A 20,822-nucleotide genomic window follows, 5' to 3' on the forward strand; every position below is an offset into this window, starting at 1 on the left:
ATTCCCTCATTCCTGTCAACGTTATCATGGGATTGCATCTGTCTAAATAGTTTCAAATATGGATAATCAGGCAGCAAGATATTTTTAGGTTCACTTAAAATATTTTTAAACAAATTTCAAATTATCTACTTTTAGAAAATACCAGCACCAATAAAGTTTAGGATTCTTTACATTTTATCTAAAAGATAAACAATATTTAAGGTATTGTTTTTACAATGTAGTTTGCCCCAATTCACCATTTGTATCCCAAGATACAACAGAATATGGCCAATGTGAATCAGTGTAACTGTGTGAAAATTAAAGAAATCTTTTTTAATCTAGTGTCTGCTATGCAGTTGTGGTCAAAGAAATGGAGTAAGCAGGACTGATACAACAGATTCTTTGGTTAGTTGGCTAGACTAATGGTTTACTGGTAGCTCACCACTTTTCTAATTTCAAACACATCAACCAACCACAGTGCAATAGTTGGATTATTCTCCTTCTGTTTCCCATGTGGTTTCTTTGCCACACTAATTATACATTCCAAAAGGCTGTATTCACCAGTGATGGGCTTCTTTTTTCATTAACTTTTTATTATATTTTTAGATAAAGATACAACAAACATATGTTATGTAGTAAAATAAATACAGTCACTGCAAACCATCATTAGCTAGTGAACTAGAAATTCACAGTGTCCAGTAACTACTTCATATGATTTATTGATATGGGTCTAATTACATCATATCATAAGTACTTATCTTATACCCCCAACTGGCTATACATCAGCTGTTGGGAAAGTTGTGGCTAAGGTGACCAGCTAGCAAGTGTGAAAAATCAGGACAGGAGATAGTCAATAGTTGCCTATATAAGACAAAGCCCCGAATATCGGGACTGCCCCTATATAATCGGGACATCTGTTCACCCTAGTTGTGGCAAATGCTCCCTATATTCAATGCCCTCAGCAATTTTGGCTATAGTAAGGCAATATATCAATTAATGCATCAGGAGACAAACAGCCAAAACACAGTGCTGTACGCAGTACCTGTGTAAAATGTAACTTGGAAAAAACAGCTAGCAGCAGCTGCTGGAAACACCATTCAGTTTAGAATATGTTCAGCCAATTTAGGCTTTTAAAAAAAAATGCAGTGCTTTTAATTGGTATTTCATTGGTAGAGTGCTAAGTCACTTGCTGTTGTACTGAAAAGCTTTAGGGGTACAGCCTAGCTATATTTTTCTCCCATGGACACTGAGATTAAGCTCAGTTATTTTTCTAACTTAGTTGATATTGCTCCAAACTCAGTACATAGTATTGGACAAAATAAGGCATACAAACCTTAATATCAAAATATAATGTAAGGAATACCGAATGGTACTCCTGTACATGGTACATCAGTTCTTCTTTCCTTAACCCCATCTGATTTAGAAAATCTCATTGGGTAAGTCATTAAATAGAGAGAGTCACAAGTATAGGTGCTGACTCTGTGGGTTCTCCAGTCCTTGAGCACCCACAAGAAAAAAATTAGCGGGTGCTTATCACCCACTGCCAGCCAGCTCCCCCCGTTCTTCCCCTTCCCCCCCCTCGCACGTCCCGCCCACTGGCGGCCCCACTGCTCAACTGCTCCCTCTCCCTCCCAGCACCTTCTCCCTGCCGTGATCAGCTGTTCCGGGGCGTGCAGGAGGAGCAGGGGCAGGGTGTGCTCAGAGGAGGGGGCAGAACTAGGCAGGAAGAGGCAGAGTTGGGGGTTGGAAGAAGGGGTGGAGTAAGGGTTGAGCACCCCTGGGGCAAGGAGGAAGCCGATGCCTGTAGTCACAAGTTTAACATGGCCTGCAATTAACAGATCAAAAATGATCCAGGAGTAATTTGCAGCCCTAAATTAGGTAGTTAGGCATCTAAATGTATGCATCTGTGGTATATACTGCACCCACAATTTTCTGTCAGAATTGCATTGCAGCAGCAAAATTCCAATTGCTGTATTGTTTGAGACCTGGCCAAAAATCAGGAGCACATTTTACACTTTATCACCTACCATGGAAAGATATCAGTTGATACCATATTTTAGCTCAGTAAAAGAAACCAGATCCAGCTGTAAAACTTTTTGCCCAGTTGATCAAGACTTTCCCTTATTCAAAAGTCTCTGACACCATATTGCACACTAGTCTGTGCTATAGGAAATTTTGAATTTTCAGGAGGCCAAGATTAATCTTTTAAAGGTAAATATGTCCCCTAGATGTACCTGAGAAACCACATCTGTCTGTGAGGATTCACATTTCCCAGCCAAGTGTCAGCTAAACGTTCACTATAGGACTGGAAGGTAAACAGAGTGAATCCTGTTGTCTACAAATGGCCTTTCGAATTACAACTTTTCCAACAGGCTCTGGTAAAATAAAGTTCAATTCCTTAAGCATCAGAGTTGTACCACAATCAGTAAAGTATATTGAACAGTACATAGAGCAATTTAATTTTGGTTTTAAAAGTCCATTGAAGTTTGCCAGCGATTGTTCAAGAAACAATTAGATCATCCGTTATTTTAAGCAGAAAAGTATTAGGATTGCATCTATTGGTGAGGGAATCAGTAATGTCTGAAATTGGGAGCTTTTTACTCTCTGTCTCTAGTTCTAATTCAGCACAGGTCAAAAATAACTGAAAGCCATTACAAGCAGAAGGGTAATTGGTGGCCTGTGTAAAATAGGTTAGTGATCTTGGTTCAGGTCCTAGTGAGCAAGTTCCTATACCATCACAGATTATAGAGCCAGAAGGGACCATAACATAGGACTTTCCTGAATTGATTCCTATTTGAACTAGAGCATAGAAACAAAAAGCATCTGATCTTGATTTAAAAGTTTCCAGTGATAGAGAATCCATCCTAATTATATCATGGTTAACTGTTTCTATCACCTCAGTCCATGTATCCTTTTATAGCTGTAGGTTATTAATATTATCACTCAAATATTATACTTCCACTGACTGACTTCCCTTTACATACTAGTTCATACTTTTGATATGCGACAGCTTTGATAATAATAAACTAACTGATTAATAGAACTGGACACATAATTCATTGTATATAATTTATTGAGGAATTTCCCGTCTTGATTCACCAATTCTCTGCAAATTGCTTACAGTTTTCTCAAATGCACTTATTGTTTGTATTTATATCCTGTATATATATATATTCTACACAGATTTTTGATTTATAGAACATGCATGAGTTTTTAAAATTTAAATTGCAGCTGTGGCCATTTGTTTTGGTAGGATACAGAAATCAGATGCTTGGTTTCTGTTCCTGATTGTATAAACGTAACTCCTAGAATCAGGATTCCAGTGCAGATAGTCAAGTTTGTGCACTCAAAATTCATTTAAATTCACTTTCTCTGGCTATTCTTTAGCATTTACTGTTTCGGTGAGCATTTCTGCCAGTAAACTCACTACACCAGGGAATGACTAAACTTTTTCCTAGCAGTAACTAACTCTTAGTAGTGAGGCAATCTCTCTCCGGAATCATTACCCCTACTGATCTCCCAGTCATGCTTTCCAATCCTTCCTGAGGCTACTACTGTAATAGCCTGTAGAAACAGCCACACACATACAAACAACCTAAAATTCCGTCAATGCCCCCATGCTTCTCAAAATCAGGTCACCTCCACCCCATCACACAAGCAATTCCCCTTACCTCCTACTCAACCTAAATTACTGTCCTCAAACTATTAGTTTACCGTAAAAATCAATGATTCTTCTCAAAATCTCACCTTCACAGTCAAAATAAGCCCCACATTCATAATCAGTACCTCCCACAATCAAATAGTCCCCTTCCATACAAACCCAGTTCTGCTTACTTCCCAAGAACATTTGCACCAATTTCTCTCACCAATAGGCAACTGAAAACAACTTCCTTTCTCCACAGTCAGTCAATGTTCAGATCTCACTCTATCACTGCTCCCCAGTCCAATTAAATTCCCCTTATCCCCACTGAACCTCATTTCTCCTCCCCCCTTCTCTTTTAGTCAATTCCACCCCCTTCTCCCACAATACACAAACTCCATCATTCTTTTCTCCTTCCCTATTCCATAAATAATTACTCCTTCATGCGCCCTATGTCATCTCTTGCATACAGCCCCTTCCAAAGCCTAGCTCCATCTCTGCTTTCTTTCCTCCCATATTCACCTCAGCATTCCCACAACCTCCTTCTCCTCCACCCCTCCGAATGCAGGGTCCACACTCCTGCCTCCCACTTCTTCTTTATCTCCACTGCTCCTCTTTCCCATGGCCCAACTTGGCCTGGCTCTTCATATGATTCTCTTGTTGGCAGCTCTTGCTGCTCCCTCACTGAAAGCAGATTCTTTAATGGAGGAACATCCCTCAGCAACAGCAGCCCCAAGGTGACTTCCCTTCAGCAGCTGTGGATCCCTTTGCAGCTCCTGATGCTCACCGTGGCAGAGGCTCCAACTGCCCCCATTCCCACTTCATAAGGTGTTCTCAGAACAAGGAGAGCAAATACAACATTTCTGACTGTGAGAGGGATAATGCTATGGAGGCCCTTGCTCATGCCTTCTCCACATATGGAACTCCAACCCACAATGCACCTGCAGAGGTTCTTCTGCAGAGTGGGAAGAAGAAGTAGCAAAAACATCATGGAAGTGACATTTATTCCCCCTTTCTAACCAACTCCAGCCTCATAGCCAAGATCTGAGTATTTAAGTCACCTCCACACACACAGGCAGAGGGGGTTGTAGTGATTCTGTAGGCAGAGGGGCCTAGTGATTCTACATACCACTTTCATTATACAACGCAAGAGCTCTACACACCATATGGACTTAGTGGTTCTAACAATTTATGAATTAATTGGTGCTGCTGCTGTTTCTGTGACTACTGCTATGCATTTATTCTTCTTCATATCTTAAAAAGTAGGTCACAGAGCTGTTAACTGTTCTTAAGAAGATTGTTATCATGTGCTAAGAGAAATACACCTTATGGAATCAATTACTATAGTACATATGAGCAAAAGTTAAAATTAACAAGAGTTTTACGACCATTGTTCACGATGACTCTGCAGAACATGATTCTATTGACATCTGTAAAAGTAAACACATTACACTTTATAAGTTACAGATGTCTTTTTCTGTGAAACATTTTTTATGAAAACTCCAAGGCTTTAAATAGTAGCTATATGAGGTAGTGAAGAAATACTTGGATCTGTGTTTAAATGTTATTTTAAAAACCACTACATATTGCAAGCAGACTAGTTATAAACAGGATGCTTTGTGTGTGTTTAAACTTTGTCAAGCCCTCTAATGTGGAGGAATTGTCTGGATATTTCTGTTAGTTATTAAGTTTTAGTAGAACGTTACATAGAGCATCTTAATTCTTAAAGTACATTTGTATAGAACATCACTTGCCCCAGATAAGGCGTATTAACTATTTTATTAGGAAGAAAAATATACTCTGTGTTCTCTACAGATACCTTCTGTGAAGGATTACTCGTTTCTTAGCTTGACTGTGCCAGAATTACTCTCACACTTAAGGGTTTCTTTAAGCCTTGAAGGCAGCAGTAGTAAGGCAGAGCAGAAGCCAGTCCCTCCACTAGGTTTCATATGCCACCCAATGCAGGATATAAATGCTGCTCTCTGAACATTCCCTTCCAGTCAGTTCCCTGCAGGAGACAGCGCTTCTTCAATTTCCTGCCTTCCAGATTCTAGGAAAGCTCACTGAGGGTATGTCTACACTACGGGATTAATCTGAATTTATATAATTCGAATTTAGGAAACCGATTTTATAAATTCGAATGTATTCGGCCACACTAGGCACCATTAATTCGGTGGTGTGCGTCCAAGCTACCGTAGTAGCATCGATTTCCAGAGCGTTGCATTGTGGGTAGCCAATAACATTGAATTGCCAATAACATCGAATTGCGGCCACACTAACCTTAATTCGGATTAACAATACCGATTTTGACGCTACTCCTCTCGTCGAGGAGGAGTACAGAAATCGAATTAAAGGGCTCTTTAATTCGAATTAAATGGCTTCGTTGTGTGGACGGGTCAAGCGTTAATTCGAATTAAAGCAGCTAAATCCGAATTAAAGTCGTAGTGTAGACCAGGCCTGAGTGTCATTTGCCATCTCTTACTTTCTAGTCAGGTCCATACAAATATTAAATTATTGGGGCTGTTGGCTCACATATGTGGGGTTTACGCACCTGTTTGCCTCATCTCTTCAGTACTCAAGCATCCCTGATCTTGGTGGCTGTGTCCTTTTTCTGATGCTTTGATCCCTGTTCTCTCTTTTTGCCAGTTTGTTCTCAGCACACTAGTGTCAAGTCTGTTGGGACCCTCAGTGCATTACAGCTGTGCACTTCTCTTGACTCAGCACTTGTTTGGCTGTTCATTCAGCGCTTCCTTTGACACACCAGATCTATTTATTTTCCACTATTACTTTAAGTATGGCGTCTAACGAGAAATGCCTTTCAACAGCTTCAATCCCACCTATGTGGCAGAACAATGTCCAAAACACATGGCCATGTTTGTTATGTTGTCTGCTTTGAAGTCAGCCTCAATGGGTACGTCTTCACTACCCGCCGTATCGGCGGGTAGCAATCGATTTATCCGGGATCGATATATCGCGTCTCGTTAAGACGCGGTATATCGATCCCCGAACGCACTCACCGTCGACTCTGGAACTCCACCAGGGCGAGCGGCAGTAGCGCAGTCGACGGGGGAGCCGCGGCCGTCGATCCCGCGCCATCTGGACCCCAGGTAATTCGATCCAAGATACTTACGCAACTTCAGCTACGCAAATAGCATAGCTGAAGTTGCGTATCTTGGATCGATCCCCCCCCCCCCCCCCAGTGTAGACCAGCCCAAAGTGCAACGGTGCCAGCTATGCTTACAGAGGTCACCTGAAACACAGAAGAAATGTGGAGAGTTTGTCCAAACCTCATTTGAGGGCACAACATGGAAGCTCCTGTAACTCTGGCCAGAGGCCAGGAGTGCTTCAAAGGGCAAACTCTTGAAGCTACAGTTGGCCAAGGGTGCTGAATGCCAGAACTCAGAGCTATTACTGTCTGGGTGGATGCAGATCTACCTCTTCCCCATCAAGCCCAGCAGGGCATCTTCACTAATGAAGCATTCTGGACAGTTAACAGTGAAGCTGAGGGCTCCATAGATTTTCAGTGCCTCAATTTGTTCAGGGCTTTGGCTCTTTAAGTCGGTGATACTGATGTCCAGCTCACTGCCTGAAGCTAAATCACTGCACAAGAGATTGGGGCATTAGGAAAATGTCTAGCAGTTCCACAGCGATACCTTTGTTGAATTTCCAACTCCTGACAGCTCTGTATACAGACCTCCCAATTTTGCATTCATGCTCTTGGTGTGAAATATGGGATGGCAATTGCAGACCTCTACTAAATGGTGAATTGCTCCCTATATGAGGCTGTCACAAAATCAACCATACCAGCTTTGCAGCAATCCTCTCATCCTGTATTGGTGGAGTTAGGGTGTTTCAGAACGGTCAGCACTTTTTGTGTTGAGGTCATTGCTCACACCAGGCCCTCAACATCAGCACTCCCAGCATCTCCTGAGGAGAACAACAATGTCTGCAGTGAGTATGATGATGTGTCATTCAGGACTTTCTTGCAGTCACATGTTCTCAGATTTGGCATCAGTAATACCTCTTGACTCATGTGACTTTTGTAGGAGTTAGAATCCCTTTCTGAGGTACACAGAGACTCGACGGAAGTGACCACGTAGTCATTTACACCCATCCAGTAGACTAATACCCACCCAAATACAGACATTGATAACTTTGCACCAGTAAAAAAAAATAGGGTTCATTTATTTAAATCGTTAGAAAAATGTTTGTACAATATTGTACATGATGAAATACAAGTTTAAAGCTATAAAGCAAAGGAATGTTGACTAAGATTAAACCTAATTTTGAATTAAAAAAACTTAAATGTTCAGTGGAGGATTTGAGGGGGGTTCATTAATGAAAATGTTAATGATGATGTGAAGAGTTGACTTAGGACTTGATAGTGGTTCAGAAAGAGCCACTATACTCCATCATGTATGGTTTTCTCCTTCGGTTGGGGGGTGGGAGGGATGTTCAGTCAGATGATTCTTTTTTCTTATGACTGTCTGTGGGGACTTGGTAGTTGTGGGTGGTGTCATCCTTGTTGTGAAAGAATTCTTTGAGGCAGAGTCAGCAAAAGAATTCTTCTAATATGTTAGTACAGTGCTATGGTGGGGAAATTCAGTCCCTTGGAGAGTACAGCTAATTCAGCTCCAGTTAGGGGTAGTCTTGATAAGTTGATGATGTGGTGGAGACGTGTAGTGTCTACAACACACTTTTCAAGATCCAGGGGGCCTGCACAAGCCTATCGCAACAGGTAGTGTACTTCATCCATTTATCAAATGCCCCAACGACAAATTATGTTGGCGAAACCAGACAGACAATTACTACACTCTCAAATGTATTCACACAGAAAGGCGATAAAAGACAAAAACACCCTCTTAACCTGGGAGTGCACACTTTTCACAAAATGATCACTCCATATTTGACCTGTCCATTTTCATCCTCAAAGGAAACCTGCACAACACCTTCAAAAGACTAGCCTGGATGCCTAAATTCATAACTTTGCTAGACACTAAAAATCACAGACTAAGGGCTCGTCTTCACTTAGAACACTGCACCGGTGCACACTACCTACACCAACAGGAGAGCGTCTCGCATCAGTGTAGGTAATCCACCTCCCTGAGAGGTGGTAGCTATGTCAACAGGAGAATTTTCTATCAGCCTAGCGCTGTCTACACCAGGGTTTAAGTTGGTTTAATTGCATCATTCCAAGGTGTGGATTTTCCACAGCCTTGAGCGACGTAGTTATACTGACCTAATTTCCTTGTGTAGACCAGGCCTCAACAGGGACACTGGTTTCACTTCTCTTTACAACAATCTGCAACCTGGTATCCCTCCTTTCTCCTGTGACTGCAGAGGTGTTAACTGCCCACTTCATCTTGAATGGTCTCTTGCAACATGGTGTGAACTTATGCTTAATATTCTGTTCAATCTTGTATTTAGCTGTGACATTCTCATTACCTTTCCCAGACTTGAAGAAGAGCTCTGTGTGGTTCAAAAGTTTGTCTTTTTCACCAATAGAAGGTGGTCCAATAAAAGATATTACCTCACCCATCATGTCTCTCTCATGTTTTGGGACCAACAGGACTACAACAAAACTGCAGACACAGATTTATATGACAGGGTAATAGCGCCTGAGCTTCAAAGTCTCTTAGGTTAAAAAAACAAGCACTTTTAGAATTGTCCAGGCTCTCCAACATTGTGGTGAACAACATTTTGTTTTTCTTTTTACTGACAAAAAGTATAGGAATACTTTAAGGGATTTTTTTCCTTGGGTAATTCAACCATCTGGCTGAAAACCACAAAAGCCAAATAAATTTTAAGATAGGTTGGCAGAACTGAGTGAATTAAAGATAGTTTCCAAGTTATTGCCTATGGTTTTTTGGTTGTTACAGCGTTTCCACACCAGGTTTTCTGCCTCCTCTCCTGGGAGTGCTTCCCTTTAAAGCTCATTCTGTTTAACTTGGGACGCCTGCTGAGTTTCTGTCCCAACTTTGAAAGTTAGTTGGGTTTGGTTTGTTTTTTAAAAAAGTAGAAGTTCTATAGGGCCCCTATCTAAGGCCTGGTCTACACTATGGGGTTAGGTCGAATTTAGCCATGTTGGGTCAATTTAAAAATGACTGTGTCCACACAACCAACCCCGTTCCGTCGACCTAAAGGGCTCTTAAAATCGACTTCTGTACTCCTCCCTGGCGAGGGGAGTAGCACTAAAATCGACTTTGCTGGGTCGAATTTGGGGTAGTGCGGACGCAAATCGATGGTATTGGCCTCCGGAAGCTATCCCAGAGTGCTCCATTGTGACCGCTCTGGACAGCACTTTGAACTCCAATGCACTAGCCAGGTACACAGGAAAAGCCCCGGGAACTTTTGAATTTAATTTCCTATTTGGTCAGCGTGGCGAACTCAGCAGCACAGGTGACCATGCAGTCCCCCCAGCATCGTAGAATGTTTCTACGCTCCCCCTATCATCTCCCTCCCTGAGGTTATCGCAGATTAGAAGGCGAAAAAAATGCACTCGCGATGACATGTTTCCAAGTTCATGCAGTCCTCCTGCACTGATAGGGCACAGCTTAATGCATGGAGGCATTCAGTGGCAAAGGCCAGGAAAGAATTAAGTGAGCACGAAGAATGGAGGCAGGACGCGATGCTGAGGCTAATGGGGGAACAAACAGACATGATGAAGCGTCTATTGGGGGAGCAAATGGACATGATTAAGCGTCTGTTGGAGCTGCAAGCAAGGCAACAAGAGCACAGACCTCCGCTGCATCCACTATATAACCGCCTACCCTCCTCCCCATGTTCCATAGCCACCTCACCCAGACGCCCAAGAATGCGGGGGGCAGGGGAGAGGGAGGCTCCGGGCACCCAGCCGCTCTACTCCAGAGAATGGCCCAAGCAACAGAAGGCTGTCATTCAAACAGCTTGATTTTTAGTGTGGATACAATAAGCCATGTGGCCTTGTCCTTCCCTCCTCCCCCACCCCATCGGGCTACCTTGTCTGTTATCTCATTTTTTTTATTAATAAAGAAAGAATGCATGGTTTCAAAACAATAGTTACTCTATTTCGAAGGGGGGAGGGTGGTTGGCTTACAGGGAATTAAAATCAACAAAGGGGGCGGGTTTGCATCAAGGAGAAACACACACAACTGTCACACCAAAGCCTGGCCAGTCATGAAACTGGTTTTCAAAGCCTCTCTGATGCGCAGCACGCCTTGCTGTGTTCTTCTAATCACCCTGGGGTCTGGCGCGAAATGATTGTCTGCCATTGCTTTCACGGAGGGTGGGGCGACTGATGACATGTACTAAAAACCACCCGCAACAATGTTTTTGCCCCATCAGGCATTGGGAGCTCAACCCAGAATTCCAATGGGCAGCAGAGACTACGGGACCTGTGAGATAGCTACCCACAGTGCACCGCTCCGTAAGTCGATGCTAGCCATGGTAGTGAGAACGCACTCCGCCGACTTAATACGCTTAGTGTGGACATATGCAATCGACTGTATAAAATCGATTTCTAAAAATCGACTTCTATAAAATCGACCTAATTTCGTAGTGTAGACATACCCTAAGACCCACTGAAGCCAGTGGAAAGAATCCCATTGACTTCAAAAGACATTGGATCAGGCCATAGATAGGAATTGATTTAACCACTGTCATTTCAATGTCATCTTAACAGCAGCATAACCATCGTAACCCAAAACTAAAATCCCTTTATAAAGTTATAAATCTATTATAGGCAGAAGTTTGCTAATAACCTGTCATTTTCCTAATATTAGGATGTGTATAAGACTCTTTCATTTTAAAAAAGGAAAAAACCTTTTTAACCACTTTGAAGAAGAAAGATATTTTTCTGTAAAAAGAACAAGGAGTACTTGTGGTACCTTAGAGACTAACAAATTTATTTGAGCATAAGCTTTCGATGCATCCGATGAAGTGGGCTGTAGCCCACGAAAGCTTATGCTCAAATTTGTTAGTCTCTAAGGTGCTACAAGTACTCCTGTTCTTTTTGCTGATACAGACTAACACGGCTGCTACTCTGAAACATATTTTTCTGTGTTTTTACAAGGAAGAGCTATATAAGCTAAATACAAGATTAAGAGACAGAGTTGTCTAGTGATATACTCTTTGTAGGAAGGACTTGAATTGAAATGTATCTTCCATCTGAACACCTCAAAGTAATTTAGAAATATTAATTGAAATTACTCCCCCAACATCCCAATGAGGTGTTATTTCCATTTTACATATGGGTAAACTGAGGCACAGCTCGGTTAACTGATTTACTCAACAAGACCAAGGTCTCCAGACTCCCATTTCTCCCCCTTAAACACAAGATCCATACTTTTCCCTTGTGTACTGATGAGCAAAATAGAAATGTCTATATAGAAAGTGTCCTGTAAATCCCCATGCATACCAGCTGTGTAAAAGTTAACTAATTAAGAACCAGGAACCTCCCTGGGTTCCAATCCCAGTCTCCAACTTTGTGGCTTTAAGCATATTACTACTCCTTTCTGTGCCAAATTCATTCCTGCTACAACTCCTTTGATGTTGATGGACATACACCAAGAGTGAATTTGTTCCTTTTTCTCTTTCCCTATCCATGAAATGGGGAGATTACTTTCCTGTCTGGTTGGGGAATGCTGAGGATTAATATAGTTGATATCTAAGGCAGTTTTTAAAATTATTATAATTAATTGTTGATAAAACCATTAGGAAACTTAAATACATCACTCAAAAAGAGGGGCCATCATTTTCAAGTGACTACTGATTTTGGGTGCCCAACTTGAGGGGCACCTTAAAGAGGACTGATTGCCAGAAAGTGCTGCACATCCACCCTCTGAAAATCAAGCTCCTTTTAAAGGTGCCTCGCATTTGGCATCCAGAAGTTCAGGAATTCAGTCACTAGTCATTTCTGACCAAGATTTTCAAATGTTTTGTGCATGCCTAGTAACCTTTTCCCCTCCCACCTCAAAGAAGATGATTGCTAACCCAGAAGAAATTTTAAATGGACATTTAGGTGCTACTCCAATGCAACTATAAATAATGATAGTGTTCAAGTGATAACCTGCCGAGAATGAAGATTGATGCCTGTAGTTATTAATACAATACTGAACTAAAGCCCAGATTTCAATAAACATTCTGGTGTATATTAAGGGCCCTTATTCTCCACTATATTACACCCAGTTTTATACAGGAGGAGAGAGTCGGGTGCTAAGTTTAAAACCAGTGTATATACAAGTATCATGAGGCTTGTCTCTGGTCTCACAGAATTGAAACTCTGACTTTAGTGGAGTTATTCCTGATCTATTCCTGGGTAAGTGAGAGCAGAATCAAGCACTTGATTTGGTTTACTGTCTGTTACTTTCTCTGGCAAAAATCAGAACATGCAGATCTTGCATGTTTTGCATGTAGCTTTCCCTCAAAGACACTGTGAGCTAGGAAACAACCTCAAGAATAAACTATGTTAAAACAAATATAGTATTCTGTTTTCCTCATTTCTCCAGTTATAATTTATCCACCTATGCATTACAGGAATGTGACAAGGAAGTCTGACAAATAGACAGTATGAACCACTTCAAAAATGTTAATGTGAAAAATATATAAAACTTGTAGGAGCCTTGAGTGCAAATACCATCTATTTCTGCGATACCATTGAGGTGGCCCAATAGGAAAACACCATTCCTGCTTTTCTTAGAAAACATCTGCTTGAAACATAAATTGTATTTCTTTGTTTAATTTGGGTTTGTTTTAGCAAGCCTCTGAGCTCTGAGGAAGATTTTTGATGGTTGGGCATCCTTGAGACTTTGTAGCCCTGAAGACTCCAAATCAATAATTTGCAGCATGTTAATTATAAACAAACAATGCTACTTTCTACCTAATTTTGGGGGTGGAGTGGGTAGGGGGAGAGAATAAAAGTATTTGTAAGCTTCAGGTTGTTACATAGTGACAGTCTCTTGTTTCATATTAATCATTAATAATTAATGTGATTAGATTTAATATTTTGGACAGTTTCATTCACAAGTTTTTTTTTTAAAGGATCTAATCAATTTGAAAATTCCCAAGCCACCAAACATTCTTTAAAAGGTAATCTGTTATTAGCATCTGTATTGTATGAAATAGCAGCTGGATAGCATAGTTACAAAACATTGTTACACTGAACACAGTAATTTCATTTAGGTCCAAATCTTTCCTTGAGCGTCCACCATCAGTGTCTGAGCTAGGCACTAGCAGAGGTATGGGGGAGGAATCTTCTCCACCTTAGATGCAGAGCTGCTTCACTTAGGGTATGTCAACACTACGAAATTAGGTCGAATTTATAGAAGCCGGTTTTATAGAAATCGGTTTTATACAGTCGATTGTGTGTGTGCCCACATAAAATGCTCTAAGTGCATTAAGTCGGCGGACCGCGTCCACAGTACCGAGGCTAGCGTCGCCTTCCGGAGCGTTGCACTGTGGGTAGCTATCCCACAGTTCCCGCAGTCTCCGCCGCCCATTGGAATTCTGGGTTGAGATCCCAATGCCTGATGATGCAAAAACAGTGTCGCGGGGGGTTCTGGGTACATGTCAGGCCCCTCCCCCTCCATCAGAGCAACGGCAGACAATCGATTCGCACCTTTTTACCTGGGTTACCTGTGCAGACAACATACCACGGCAAGCACGGAGCCCGCTCAGCTCAGCTCACTGTCACCATAGGTCATCTGGGTGCTGGCAGACGTGGTACTGCATTGCTACACAGCAGCAGCTAATTGCCTTTTGGCAGTAGACGGTGCAGTATGACTGGTAGCCGTCATCGGCTATCTGGGTGCTGGCAGATGTGGGGCTGCATTGCTATACAGAAGCAGCTCCTTGCCTTTTGGCAGTACATGGTGTATTACGATTGATATCCGTCATCGTCATATTCCTCAGTGAGTTCGATCAGAGGCACCTGGGCAGACATGTTTTGTCTCCTGGAGACTCAGTCCTGCCGGCAGTCCTATTGAACTGTCTTGACGATGATGGCTAGCAGTTGTAGTACAGCATCTTCTGCCAAGCACCCAGAAGATGCCGATGGGTATCAGTCATGCTGCACCGTCTGCTGCCAGCTTAAGATGTAAAAAATAGATGGACCAGATTTGTTCTGTATTCATTTGCTTCCCCATCCCTCCGTGAAATCAACGGCCTGCTAAACCCAGGGTTTTGAGTTCAATCTTTGGGGGGGGGGCATTCTGTGTGACAGTTGTTTGTGTTTCTCCCTGATGCACAGCCACCTTTCTTGATTTTAATTCCCTGTACCTGTAAGCCATGTCGTCACTCGCCCCTCCCTCCCTCCGTCAGTCAGACAATAGTTTCACGCCTTTTTTCAGCCCAGACGCCATAGCACTGGGATCATGGAGCCCGCTCAGATCACCGCGGCAATTATGAGCACTATGAACACCACGCGCATTGTCCTGGAGTATATGCAGAGCCAGAACATGCCAAAGCAAAACCAGGCGAGGAGGCGATTGCAGTGCGGCAACGAGAGTGATGAGGAAATTGACATGGACATAGACCTCTCACAAAGTACAGGCCCCAGCAATGTGCAAATCATGGTGTTACTGGGGCAGGTTCATGCCGTGGAACGCCGATTCTGGGCCCGGGAAACAAGCACAGACTGGTGGGACCGCATCGTGTTGCAGGTGTGGGACGATTCCCAGTGGCTGCGAAACTTTTGCATGCGTAAGGGCACTTTCATGGAACTTTGTGACTTGCTTTCCCCTGCCCTGAAGCGCCAGAATACCAGGATGAGAGCAGCCCTCACAGTTGAGAAGCGAGTGGTGATAGCCCTGTGGAAGCTTGCAACGCCAGACAGCTACCGGTCAGTCGGGAATCAATTTGGAGTGGGCAAATCTACTGTGGGGGCTGCTGTGATCCAAGTAGCCAACGCAATCAAAGACCTGCTGATATCAAGGGTAGTGACTCTGGGAAACGTGCAGGTCATAGTGGATGGCTTTGCTGCAATGGGATTCCCAAACTGTGGTGGGGCGATAGACGGAACCCATATCCCTATCTTGTCACCGGAGCACCAAGCCACCGAGTACATAAACCGCAAGGGGTACTTTTCAATGCTGCTGCAAGCCCTGGTGGATAACAAGGGATGTTTCACTAACATCGACGTGGGATGGCCGGGAAAGGTACATGATGCTCGCGTCTTCAGGAACTCTGGTCTGTTTCAAAAGCTGGAGGAAGGGACTTTCTTCCCGGACCAGAAAATAACCGTTGGGGATGTTGAAATACCTATCGTTATCCTTGGGGACCCAGCCTACCCTTTAATGCCATGGCTCATGAAGCCGTACACAGGCAGCCTGGACAGTAGTCAGGACCTGTTCAACTATAGGCTGAGCAAGTGCCGAATGATGGTGGAATGTGCCTTTGGACGTTTAAAAGTGCGCTGGCGCAGTTTACTGACTCGGATAGACCTCAGCGAAGCCAATATTCCAATTGTTATTGCTGCTTGCTGTGCGCTCCACAATATCTGTGAGAGTAAGGGGGAGACATTTATGGCGGGGTGGGAGGTTGAGGCAAATGGCCTGGCCACTGATTACGCGCAGCCAGACACCAGGGCGGTTAGAAGAGTACAGCAGGGCGCGGTGCACATCAGAGAAGCTTTGAAAACGAGTTTTGTGACTGGCCAGGCTATGGTGTGAAACTTCTGTTTGTTTCTCCTTGATGAACCCTCCGCCCCCCCCCCCCGTTCACTCTACTTCCCTGTAAACTAACCACCCTCCCCTCCCCCCCTTCGAGCACCACTTGCAGAGGCAATAAAGTCACTGTTACTTCACATTCATGCATTCTTTATTAATTCATCACACAACTAGGGGGATAACTGCCAAGGTAGCCCCGGAGGAGGGAAGGAAAAGGACACACTGCAGTTTAAAACTTTAACACTTATTGAAGGCCAGCCTTCTGATGCTCGGGCAATCATCTGGGGTGGAGTGGCCGGAGGCCCTCCCACCACATTCTTGGGCATCTGGGTGAGGAGGCTTTGGAACTTGGGGAGGAGGGCTGTTGGTTACACAGGGGCTGTAGCGGCGGTCTCTGCTCCTGCTGCCTTTCCTGCACCTCAACCATACGCTGGAGCATATCAGTTTGATGCTCCAGCAGCCGGAGCATCGACTCTTGCCTTCTGTCAGCAAGCTGATGCCACCTATCCTCTTCAGCCTGCCACTTGCTCGATTCAGCCCGCGATTCAGCCCGCCACCTCTCCTCTCGTTCATATTGTGCTTTTTTGCACTCTGACATTGACTGCCTCCACGCATTCTGCTGTGCACTGTCAGCGTGGGAGGACATCTGGAGCTCCGAGAACATATCATCCCGAGTCCGCCGTTTTCTCCTTCTAATCTTCACTAGCCTCTATGAAGGAGAAGGGAGAGATGGTTAAAAAAGACATTTTAGAGAACAATGGGTACACTCTTTCACGTTAAATTTTGCTGTTCACATTACACAGCACATGTGCTTTCGTTACAAGGTCGCATTTTTCCTCTTATATTGAGGGCCTGCCAGTTTGGTGTGAGAGATCACTCACGCAGTGCCAGGCAACAGATTTCGGCTTGCAGGCAGCCATGGTAAGCCACAGTCTTTTGGCTTTTTTAACCTTCTTAACATGTGGGAATGGTTTCAAACAGTAGCGCCCTCATTTCCCATACCAAGCACCCGCTGGGCTGGCCATTTAAAATGGGTTTGCAATGTAAAAGGAGGGGCTGCGGTTTCCGGGTTAACGTGCAGCACAAACCCAACTACCCCCCCCCACACACACACCCAATTCTCTGGGATGATCACTTCACCCCTCCCCCCACCGCGTGGCTAACAGCGGGGAACATTTCTGTTCAGCCGAGCAGGAACGGGCACCTCTGAATGTCCCCTTAATAAAATCACCCCATTTCAACCAGGTGACCGTGAATGATATCACTCTCCTGAGGATAACAAAGAGAGATAAGGAATGGATGTTGTCTGCATGCCAGCAAACACCGGGACCATACGCTGCCATGCTTTGTTATGCAATGATTCCAGACTACGTGCTACTGGCCTGGCGTGGTAAAGTGTCCTACCATGGCGGACGGGATAAGGCAGCCCTCCCCAGAAACCTTTTGCAAAGGCTTTGGGAGTACATGAAGGAGAGCTTTCTGGAGATGTCCCTGGAGGATTTCCGCTCCATCCCCATACATGTTAACAGACTTTTCCAGTAGCTGTACTGGCCGCGATTGCCAGGGCAAATTAATCATTAAACACGCTTGCTTTTAAACCATGTGTAATATTTACAAAGGTACACTCACCAGAGGTCCCTTGTGCGCCCTCAGGGTTTGGGAGCACGCCTTGGGTGAGTTCGGGGGTTACTGGTTCCAGGTCCAGGGTGATAAACATATCCTGGCTTTTGGGGAAACCGGTTTCTCCGCTTCCTTGCTGTGAGCTATCTTCATTGTCTTCATCATCATCTTCCTCGTACCCCGAACCCGCTTCCCTGTTGCGTGATTCTCCATTGATGGAGTCAAAGCACACGGTTGGGGTAGTGGTGGCTGCACCCCCTAGCATGGCATGCAGCTCCGCATAGAAGCGGCATGTTTGCGGCTTTGCCCCGGACCTTCTGTTTGCCTCTCTGGCTTTGTGGTAGGCTTGCCTTAGCTCCTTAATTTTCACGCGGCACTGCTGTGCGTCCCTGTTATGGCCTCTGTCCTTCATGGCCTTTGAGACTTTTTCTAATATTTTGCCATTTCGTTTACTGCTATGGAGTTCAGCTAGCACTGATTCATCTCCCCATATGGCGAGCAGATCCCGTACCTTCCGTTCTGTCCATGCTGGAGCTCTTTTGCGATCCTGGGACTCCATCATGGTTACCTGTGCTGATGAGCTCTGCGTGGTCACCTGTGCTCTCCACGCTGGGCAAACAGGAAATGAAATTCAAAAGTTCGCGGGGCTTTTCCTGTCTACCTGGTCAGTGCATCTGAGTTGAGAGTGCTGTCCAGAGCGGACACAATGAAGCACTGTAGAATAGCTCCCGGAGGCCAATAACGTCGAATTCCGTCCACACTACCCCAAATCCGACCCGCAAAGGCCGATTTCAGCGCTAATCCCCTCGTCGGAGGTGAAGTAAAGAAACCGGTTTAAAGGGCCCTTTAAGTCGAAAAAAAGGGCTTCATCATGTGGACGTGTCCAGGCTTAATTCGATTTAACGCTGCTAAACTCGACCTAAACTCGTAGTGTAGACCAGGCCTTATGCGAATACTGGCTGCTGGTTTGGCAGTGTCTCTGCAGATGCTCTAGTCCTCTCCTTCCAAAAATGGCAAAGGACCAGAAGCTCATAGAGTGTAGATCCTCTGGCTTTCCCCCTCTCCCATCTGGTCCATGTGCCTCCCTTAATCACCCCGTGTGCTGCCACATGGCGAGTACTCGCAGGAGTTGGGCTCCACACCATACAGGATTCATAATCTCTATCTCCTCCCTTGTGCAATTGAATTGCACTGATTCTGCAGTGGGGAAGCCTTTCAGACATGCAAAGTGGGGGGCAGGATTCACCCCTTAGGAAGAACACATCAGGTACAAATAGGATAAAAAGTGCATTTGTGGAAATACTTTAGTCTGCAAACCCCTACAACATACACAGCACTTTTCAGAAACAACCCTATCAATAATAATGGCATCATATGGCCATGTTTCAGATTTTACATTAACCAATAAGGACTATGGGATCAAAGTCTAACAGAAAAGCCAGGAAATTCAAGTTTCAACTCAGCATTTCCCTAGACATATTCCATTACTGGGATAGGGTTTGAGCCACACAAACCATGCAGGGGAAAGAGCCCTTTAAAACATTTAATAACCCAGAATTCACAGGGAAATATCTCAGATTTCAAGTCCTCCTTAGGGAAGCCTCGTGCCTCTTTATAATCCTTAGTAGGTGCAGTGGTATAGTTCCCTCAGGAACCATGTTCCCATGGAGTGCCCGCACATGGCATCCCCAAGAAATGTCAACATGCAGTCACATGGGTATATTGTCTTGGGATTAGAAAGGGATGATGCCATGGAGAGTGGCATTCCCAGCTATGAATGGGCTCAGAAACAGCCCACATACAGCACAGAAACTCAAACTGAGATCATATGGAGTGGCTTCCAGTCTCCAGGAAGGGGATGATGATACTTAAGCTCAATTCCCTTTCCTCTCACAAAAATTAGACCATTTCTACACATTTTTCTCCTTTTTGCAGAACAAACTCGATGGATGACCTGACATTTACAGACACACGCATGGAGTGGGTTTGCTGCAATGCTACATTCCCTAGCTAATCAGATGTTGTATATTATAGGTTATGGACTGTGCAATGCCTTTGATTGGTGAACATCAGGTTGAAGACAGGCAATTTATAACTGATCTTGTTGTAAGCAAAATGAACCAAATGTTGTCCAAAACACCTATACCATCTCCTCAGAGACCAACTGCCACTCAACAGCCTCAGGTAAGAAACTTCTACTTTCTAAATACACAATAGGATAATATATATAATAGGGCTGTCAAGCAATTAAAAAAATTAATTGTGATTAATCGCGTGATTAAAAAAATTAATTGCGATTAATGGCGCTGTTAAACAATAATAGAATACCATTTATTTAAATTTATTTGGATGTTTTCTACATTTTCAAATATATTGATTTCAATTACAACACAGAATACAAAGTGTACAGTGCTCACTTTATATTTATTTTTATTACACATATTTGCGCTGTAAAAAACAAAAGAAACAGTATTTTTCAATTCCCCAATTACAACTATTGTAGTGCGATTTCTTTATCATGAAAGTTGAACTTATGGGAGATAATGCTGTCTGCTTCTTGTTTACGATGTCACCTGAAAGTGAGAAAAGGCATTCACATGGCACTGTTGTAGCCGGCATCACAAGATATTTACTTGCCAGATATGCTAAAGATTCGTATGTCCCTTCATGCTTCAACCACCATTCCAGAGGACGTGTCCATGCTAATGATGTGTTCTGCTCGATAATGATCCAAGACAGAACAGACTGATACATGTTCATTTTCATCATCTGAGTCAGATGCCACCAGCATACAGTTGATTTTCTTTTTTGGTGATTCGAGTTCTGTAGTTTCCGCATCAGAGTGTTGCTCTTTTAAGACTTCTGAAAGCATGCTTGACACCTCATCCCTCTCAGATTTTGGAAGGCACTTCAGATTCTTAAACCTTGGGTCGAGTGCTGTT

The 20,822-nt window shown here is 43.7% G+C and overlaps 1 protein-coding gene across 1 annotated transcript in view; it reads left to right on the top strand.

Annotated features, from left to right (window-relative positions):
* SYN2 (synapsin II) overlaps window positions 1-20,822 on the top strand; it is a 442,249-nt gene that overhangs the window by 394,180 nt on the left and 27,247 nt on the right. The window contains exon 10 of the mRNA XM_065408359.1: window positions 19,915-20,064. Coding sequence (XP_065264431.1) covers window positions 19,915-20,064 — 150 coding nt within the window. The remainder of the gene's footprint in view (window positions 1-19,914; window positions 20,065-20,822) is intronic.

This window comes from Emys orbicularis, chromosome 7 (assembly GCF_028017835.1).
Source record: "Emys orbicularis isolate rEmyOrb1 chromosome 7, rEmyOrb1.hap1, whole genome shotgun sequence".
Lineage (NCBI taxonomy): Eukaryota > Metazoa > Chordata > Testudines > Emydidae > Emys > Emys orbicularis.